Source organism: Quercus suber, unplaced genomic scaffold, assembly GCF_002906115.3.
Source record: "Quercus suber isolate HL8 unplaced genomic scaffold, Cork oak 2.0 scaffold_582, whole genome shotgun sequence".
Taxonomy (NCBI): domain Eukaryota; kingdom Viridiplantae; phylum Streptophyta; class Magnoliopsida; order Fagales; family Fagaceae; genus Quercus; species Quercus suber.
This window is the reverse complement of record NW_027070027.1, coordinates 72,021-79,980: the sequence shown is the minus strand read 5'-3', so window position 1 is coordinate 79,980 and position 7,960 is coordinate 72,021. Positions and strand designations below refer to the sequence as shown.

The 7,960-nt window shown below is 33.9% G+C and overlaps 1 protein-coding gene across 3 annotated transcripts; it reads right to left on the bottom strand.

Moving 5' to 3' along the window:
- Positions 1 to 6,702, bottom strand: LOC112011061 (uncharacterized). Of its 3 annotated transcripts, none has more exons than XM_065764761.1 (12): positions 6,286 to 6,702; positions 5,964 to 6,043; positions 4,354 to 4,977; positions 4,169 to 4,259; positions 4,032 to 4,084; positions 3,846 to 3,936; positions 3,618 to 3,752; positions 3,477 to 3,534; positions 3,119 to 3,279; positions 1,534 to 1,740; positions 1,158 to 1,445; positions 1 to 875 (listed from the first exon to the last, which is right to left on the bottom strand). In XM_065764761.1, exons 3-12 carry the CDS (start codon positions 4,938 to 4,940, stop codon positions 591 to 593), a joined length of 1,956 nt encoding a protein of 651 aa, XP_065620833.1. In that variant the 5' UTR covers positions 4,941 to 4,977; positions 5,964 to 6,043; positions 6,286 to 6,702; the 3' UTR covers positions 1 to 590. The 3 variants fall into 3 exon arrangements, with proteins under 3 accessions (XP_065620833.1, XP_065620835.1, XP_065620834.1); XM_065764763.1 differs by having other exon boundaries at positions 3,846 to 3,924; XM_065764762.1 differs by lacking the exon at positions 5,964 to 6,043.
- Positions 6,703 to 7,960: the final 1,258 nt, after the last annotated feature.

The window sequence follows — 7,960 nt, the reverse complement described above, 5'->3', positions numbered from 1 at the left end:
TGGTTATAAAGCTCTTGGCATTACTATGAATTAAGACATAAAAATAACCTTTATTGAACAAACGATCTCATACAGAATTATAACCCAATAGGAAAGCTACAGAATCTTATGCACACTGGCATTACTGCTTCCATATTTGAGCAAAACCAATACCAGAAAAAGATAGAAACTTGCCCTGATTCTGTCAAAAAAAGACATCCACATATTTTCAACTTGATATAGCAGGAAGGCAGTTCTATGATCTTTCACTAGAAGATGAAGTTACTAAAACTGTATTTACGTCTACTAAGACCTCCAACTTGTCTCACTAAAACTGCACGCAAACTTCCAGCGGCAGCACCACTAACACTATATTTTCAAGTGTAATCTAACCATTGCTTTTCTCTTCTTTTATTTTTTTCATAACCCATTACTGTATCACGGAATTTCTCAAACCTGTTTTTTTAAAGCCACACGTATTGAGAACCATTTTAACACACTGAATAGCTTTGTCCATCTCATCTGAACTATCCCAATGGCAGCACTTGCCGACAGAAAATTGTCATCAGCACTCTAAAGATCTAATTGCAATTCTGAATTGACATTCTGAGTTAGAAGAGACCAGTATAAAAAAATTTCAGATCATCGTCATCGAAAGAATGTTTCATGGACTCTAAGAAACTTGAAGCCTGTTCATATCTGAGACCCATACTGTCAACACTGGGCAAGTCATAATCATCAAAACCACTACTGCCCCCAACAGAATAGATGGATGAAATGATATCTGGAGAACTTGGGGGGCTGCTGTACAAGAACATCCTCTTCTCAAGCACGCACGTCTGAGCACTCTCCACAGTGTCTTTCCACATCTTAACTGGCCTACCAGTGCCGAGTACCTGCACATGTGCAAAACAATTACTGTAATTACTCCACTCAGAGAGAGCTTTTATATATATATATATATATATAAACCCCTCCCCCCATTCAACCTCCAAGCACTAAGGCTTGGGAATGCACCACCTGAACTAAAGAGTTCGGTCAGAGAGAGCTAAATGAAACTAAATTTTTTTGACTTGGAACTCCTCATCGTGTTCACAGAAGATCACAGAGAGAGCTAAATTTCTTTTGCTTTATTTTTTTTTAATTAACCCATTGTTGTATCTCGGAAGTTCTCGAACCTGTTTTCTTAATGCCACACGTATTGAGAACCATATTAACATGCTGAATAGCTTTGTCCATCTCATCCGAGCTCTCCCAATGGCAGCACTTTGCTGTGTATAATCGAATGCACCAATCTTGTGAGAAGCCATAAACTTGCTCACGTTAGAACTCTCTGTCCTGGGCAAGCTTGCAGTGCAAACATTGGTTAAGTGTGAAGAGCTGCCCACAAGAGAGGCTTCATCGTCAAAAGAAACAACTTCCCCCAAGTGTTTAAATGCAGAAATAACCAAGTTGTGGGCATCAGCCTAATGGAAAAGGTTGATAAGTCAGGAAAAAAAAAAAGGAAAAAAGAAGAAGAAAAAGAACCCAGATTTGAGGTAATAAGAGGAGTGCCTTCTCAGTTTCAGACAGCTTATCAATTGGAACATACTGGCATTCCAAAAGTAGTCCCATCACTTGTCCCACGACATTAAAGACCACACCATTTTTTTGTTGAGAACTTGGAGGGCTGTACAAGAACATCCTCTTCTCAAGTACACATGTCTGAGCATGCTCCACAGTGACTTCCCACATCTTAGCTGAAATACCTGTGCCAAGTATCTGCACGTCCAAAAAAATTACTGTAATTACTCCATTCAAGGAGAGCTAAAGGGACATAAATTGAGTTCACAGAAGATCACGTAGGAGTTCAATGTATGAGTATATATGGGACATAAATTTTAGTAGTATGTAACTATAAGTATATTGTGCTCAGAACACTGATTTGGACCCTATATTATACAAAACAAAACATAACCCTAGCTCCAGACAACAACACTAAGGAAATAGACAAACAGATAGCAGCATCTGACATGGCCAAGAGGTATCCATGTCTCAATGGAACTTGAATTGGGATGTTTCTATGGCCAGCCATGTCAATGCATGTTCAACAGAGATACACATTGTGCCTGACTCGAGAACACAAGCTAACATCAAAATGTCTGTATCCCAATGGTGCACCAACAACATTTTCTCTTATGAATGCTTCTATCCAAAGAGAAAAACAGAAAAACAACCTCAATAATGAGCAGACATCTTGATTTATCTAAACATAAGGGCTGTTAAATCAGTAAACTCTTTCTCATTTTCAGATTTTTAACAAATGCAAACAAGTATATGGATACAACACTAAAAACTTATTAATATCTTGGTCTAATGATAAAAAGTTATCATCAAGAGCGAATTTCATATGTTGAAACTCTCTCTCAAAAAAATAAAAATAAAAAAAAACATCGACATTTATTTATTGGAAAAGCAAAAAGAAAGCAACATGTGTCCAAAGGTCATGTGCAATGCAGATGAGATCCTTAGACATTATGTGGCAATTGCAACATACCAGTTTCAAGGGCAAAGCTTGGTCCACAAATCGGCCGCACTTTTTCAAACGCGGCTTAAGACCAGGACCTATGGCCGTGTTTAAAACGTGGCCTAAGGTGAAAGGTATAGCCGCGTTTTTACCAAGTTGTTTAAAAAATGACGAACGACAGCGAAATGCAGATATTTGCTTGAGCAAGAAGCAACATTTGACCACCAACATAGATTTATATTTATGTCGCATGAGCTAAAAATTACCAAAATACCCCTAAAATCTAAAAAATGACCAAAATAACCCCCGAAACTTAAAAGATGACGAAAATACCATCGAAACTTAAAAAATAGCCAAAATAACCCCGAATCCTAAAAATTGATCAAAATAACCTTGAAACTTGCATCTTCCATAAAATCTTGCGGCATGTTTGTTGAAATCAATTCCTTCAAGGCTGGGAGCTGATCTAATCCCTCTGAACTTCTAAGTTTTTCACAAACTCTGATTTCTAATTCTCGAAGCAACAATGCATCACTCTTTACAGAATATTACCTTAAATTCAGAAATCTAGACAAAAATTAGTAAGGAATACTAAAAAGTAAAAGTAATTGAGGTAAGTGCAGTTTTATTTACATTTTGAAGCCTTGCAGGGTCTATGAAGAGTAGGGTCAAAAAATCCTTCACAGTATTGATGCTTTCACAACTCAAACGCTTATGTAAAGCTCCATCTTTGCCAATATTTTCTAATCTCCATACTTCATCGAACAAAGAAGGAGGGTGATGATTCTGGTACACTGCAACCAACTATATTTTATTAGGCAAATTTTAGGTAATTTTCATTTAAACCTCATAGTTTTAGATGAATTTCATTTAAACCTTATAGTTTCATTAGAGTTTATAAGCCTTGAGTTTTGGGTCTGTTTCATTTAAATCTTAAATGGGGTTTGTTTCATCCAAACCTTAAATGAAATATAATAAGAATGAGACTCACTAGTTGGACTAAGATTTACAGGCATGAGTTCCATGATGGCACAGGAGGAAGCATGTTTCTACAAGTGGAAGCAATACAAAACAAACGTCATTTCTAATAAGAAAGGAAGATATTAAAACAAATGATAGACTGAGATTGTGCCTCTTGAGCTTCCAAGCTTAAAGAAGCCCCCGCTGAAACAAATGAAGAATGACCAGTTGGGAGTGGCTCAGGACATGAAGTTGAACTATGATTTGCAAGCCTAAGTTCTGAATTGGCACTAGAGGGAGCATGTTCCTGCACATGGAAGTAATGTCAATACAAACATCATTTAAAAAAATAATAATAATAAATGCAGATGGTAAAACAAATGATAGACTGAGATTTTGCCTGTTGAGGTTCAAAGCTTAAAAAAGCCCATGGAAAAACAATTGAATTCTGAGTAATTTCAGGAGAGTGTTCATTGTCCCTGTTAGGTGTGCTGAAGTTATATAGAATGAACAAGGGAGTTAAGGCATGCATAGAAAGCATATATAAAAGGATCTTAAATTCTTAATGAATGAAATCTGTACTTACACCCTATTCTTTGTAAGCATGAGTTCCATGTTGGCACTAGAGGGAGCATGTTTCTGCAAGTAGAAGCAATGTCAACACAAACATGATTTCTTACAAGAAATGTAGATAGTAAAACAAATGATAGAATGAGATTATGCCTCTTGAGTTTCCAAGCTTAAAGAAGCCCCCGCCAAAACAAATGAGGTATGAGTAAGTTCAGGAGAGTGTTCATTGTCCCCGTTAGATGTGCTGAAGTTATATAGAATGAAAAAAAGGAAGTTATGGAGTGCATAGAAGACATATAAAATGATCTTAAATTCTTAATGAAAGAAATCATACTTACATCCTTATAGGATTTTCTGACCATTCCTTCCCACAAACCAAGGCCTCTACAATGTCAGGATCCAAACCATTCAAGATTGGATTGATTGACGTAGTTTCAATACTGAAAGCAGAATTTGAAGTAGAAGTTGACATTGGAATTGCCATCCTCCTCAGAGTAGAAAATTTTATAGTGGAACATCTTAACAAGTGGTTTTTTAAGTGTGTGGTCCCACTTTTGCTTGACCCTGAAAAGTGCTTGCGACAATGTTTACATAGGGCCCGGCGCTCCCCATTAACTTCAACTCTTTCGAAGTCATTCCAAACCTTGGATACTAACCTTCTTCGTTTAGATGATTCTCCACATTGTATAGCCGAACATCTTGACAAGTGATTTTTTAAATGTGTGGTCCCACTTTTGCTTGACCCTGAAAAGTGCTTGAGACAATGTTTACATATGGCCCGGTGCTCCCCATCAACTTCAACTCTTTTGAAGTCATTCCAAACCTCAGATACTAATCTTCTTCGTTTAGAAGAAGTTGGTAGTGCTGAATTTACCTCATATTGTATCTTAGAAGGTAAAGGTGCAAAGATCTCTGGACATTGCATTTTTTTTTTTTTTTTTTTTTTTGCTTCCTATTGACACCTACAAAAGTAATACAACAGATGGTGAGACAAATTTAAACTATTTTAAGCTTAAAAGTTGGAAATTTGAAATGTCCAAAATGTTTTCATGCCACAATAATGAAGGACAAGCTAAAGAGCAAGAGGCAAATGGGTAAACAAAGCATGGTTACATTTCATAATTTTAACATGGATCTAATTACTACAAGTTTGTAGGTAACTTAACTTGCAACACATGCTCCGTTTCCAAAAAAAAAAAAAAAAACCCTTGCCACACTTATTTACCAACAGTAATCTAAAGTCATTTAGAATTTAAGTCGAGACAAAAGTTTAGTAGGATAAGTATTTTGGTTCCAGAGTACTAGGCAAATATTATCTCACCAATTAAATTTAGCATGAACTAGAGTTTAGTGCTCCATATCAAAATTCAAGGTCAACAGTAGTTTCAAAGTTCTATAAACTATACATTCCTTGACATTTTTTTTTTTTTTTGATAGTTGGGGATGAGAAGATTTGAATCCCAAATATCTCTGTTGGAAACATTAAATACCAGTTGAGTACCTTCTTTTACCTAATTCATTAAGAATTGCATTCCAAGAATTATATACATATTCACTTTTATAAATGCCTTAGGGCAATCTATTCACTATTCCATTTTAGGCATTCATTAGCTAATCTCAAAAGAACTCTCAAAATTGAAAATTTATACCTAGGTCTTATTAGGAAACAATAACCTACTACATTTATATTACACTTGAAAAATATTAGTCGATGACAATAGAGGAGGGAAAATTGTTTGTGCGTGTTATGAGGGTAATCCTATTCCTAGGAGCTTAATTAGCCATAAAATTGACATAACTATAAAACATTGAATCAAACATAGCATTTTCAAAGACAAGGAAACCGGAAGATATGATATGAATAACAACAAGTCCTCTGTTTCAGCCAAGAAGAAGACTAATTCGTTTTCCCAAAAAAAAAAAAACACTAATTCAAATATTCAGTTACCTAATATATGGAAGTAAATATTGTTTGTTATCCTTCGTTGGGGTCACTCGGCACAAACAGTGATTAGTCCCTTTGAAAACCTTGAAGAAACACGGTAGAAAACAAAAAAAAAAAATTTGTTTGTTACACACTTATCACATCACATTCAAAAAAAATTTTAAAAAAATTATAATTTTTTCTAACTTTCAATAAATAAATAAAATTATAAGTTTATGAAAAGGCTAGCACAATTTAAAATTTTTATTACGGACTGAAACAGTATTTATAAGTTGTTAAAAAAAAAAACAGCAATAAAGTTGTCAAAAAAGAAAAGAAAACATACATTTGTTTGGTTACGCCAATGCAAGAACTTGATTGAGCTCCCTCCACCAATATCACGGCCGCACTCCGCCGCCAGTCAACTCCCAATTTTGTGACAAACACCACTGCTCTTAAGAAGACAGGGCGTTTGAGTTTTTGTTCTGCTACTGTGTTCTCCTTTCTCCAAGATGTATTTATAGTTTGCACACATAAAAGTAAAAGTAGTAATAGTAATACATAAGTTCTGACAAGTAATACATAAAAGACAAGTTGTCAAGTACTAAAAATCTAGAATTGGGTGTGTTTTATAGTTGGCCCAGACTCCCAGATCCGAATTGATCCGAATTGATCTTGACCGTCAGATACACTTGTAGAAGAAACAGAGTAGTGAGAACTGAGAAGACAAAAATGTTTTTTTTTTTTTTTTTTTGAGACAAAAGTGTTTGTTTGGGAACTGATAAAACCTGGAGGAACTAAAAAGCTTTATGTCCATGTCTTCTCAAAAAGTAGGATCCGACAAAGTCCGATTACTTTAAAAATAAATAAAATCCGAGTCAGTCCGATTATTATTATTATTATTATTTTTTAATTCCGACTCGGTCCGATTACTTCCAAATTTTAAATCCGATTCAATCCGAATACCAAAATCTAAAAAAATAAAAATAAAAACCCAATTTTATGTTTGGTCCTCGCTCCTCAATGTCAAAAAGTAAGCGTGGTGGGTTCTCCAATAGCAGGACACGTTTTTCTTCTCATTCACGAAAACTTTCTGGTCAATGGTTATACTAAAAAGAAAGTTTCTCTCCAAATTAGTTTGAAGAGAAACTCTTCAAACTTCTCATATATTTTTTTTGTGTGAATTTTGAAAATTTAATCGTTAAATTTTATGTTCCTTATGTTTTTAACATGCATATCAAATTTCGTTCAAATCGGATATTATTTACTATTTGATCAATTAACTTATTTTTTATATACAACTTAAAATTAGAAAAACTTGAAATTATAACATTTATTTGATGACATAGCAATTGATCTTTGATTTTCTTAAAATTTTATAAGCATTAAGGATGTAATAAGAACATGCAATCTAACGGTTAGATTTTCAAAATTCATACTCAATATAAATATATACGATGAGTTTGTAGAGTTTCTCTCCAAACTAGTTTGGAGAGAAACTTTGTTCTTATACTAATAGGCAAAGAGTGTATCAAAGATGCTTATGAATCGAATAATACACAGGTATGTAATGATACATAAACATATAGTTAAATATTGTGTTTTAGTCTCTCAAAAAATAAAAAAGAATACTGTGTTTTAGTAACGAATTTGAGTTTGGTAAGAATAGGTATGAAACATTAAACCATCCAATAAAAAATGGTGACCTTTTTTTTTTTTTTTTTTTTTTTAACTCAATACATCTTACAACACTTAATAATATCTTATTTTTTTTTTTTTGTAAATGTTATATTATTAAGTGGATAATAAATATTTAAGATAGTTATTAGTATTTAGAGTTTTGGACTGTTGAGTGATTTATCATTTTCTTTTCTTTTTTCTTTTTCTTTTTGTATGGTAATTTATGTTGAAGAAATCAAGTATAAGGTAAATTTTTTTTTCCACTTTTTTTTTCTTTTGTAAATTTTACATTATTAAGTGGATTATAAATGTAGGGACCGGATTTGGGGCACTTCTTCAGG

Bases quoted from the DNA above. Each gene is read 5' to 3' on its own strand.
- LOC112011061 (XM_065764761.1), bottom strand. From the start codon at position 4,940: ATGCAATGTCCAGAGATCTTTGCACCTTTACCTTCTAAGATACAATAT. The intron at 3,937-4,031 runs GTAAGTACAGAT...ATATAACTTCAG, and splicing joins ATGCTTACAAAGAATAGGGT to CACACCTAACAGGGACAATG. The intron at 1,446-1,533 runs GCACTCCTCTTA...CTTTTCCATTAG, and splicing joins AGCTGTCTGAAACTGAGAAG to GCTGATGCCCACAACTTGGT.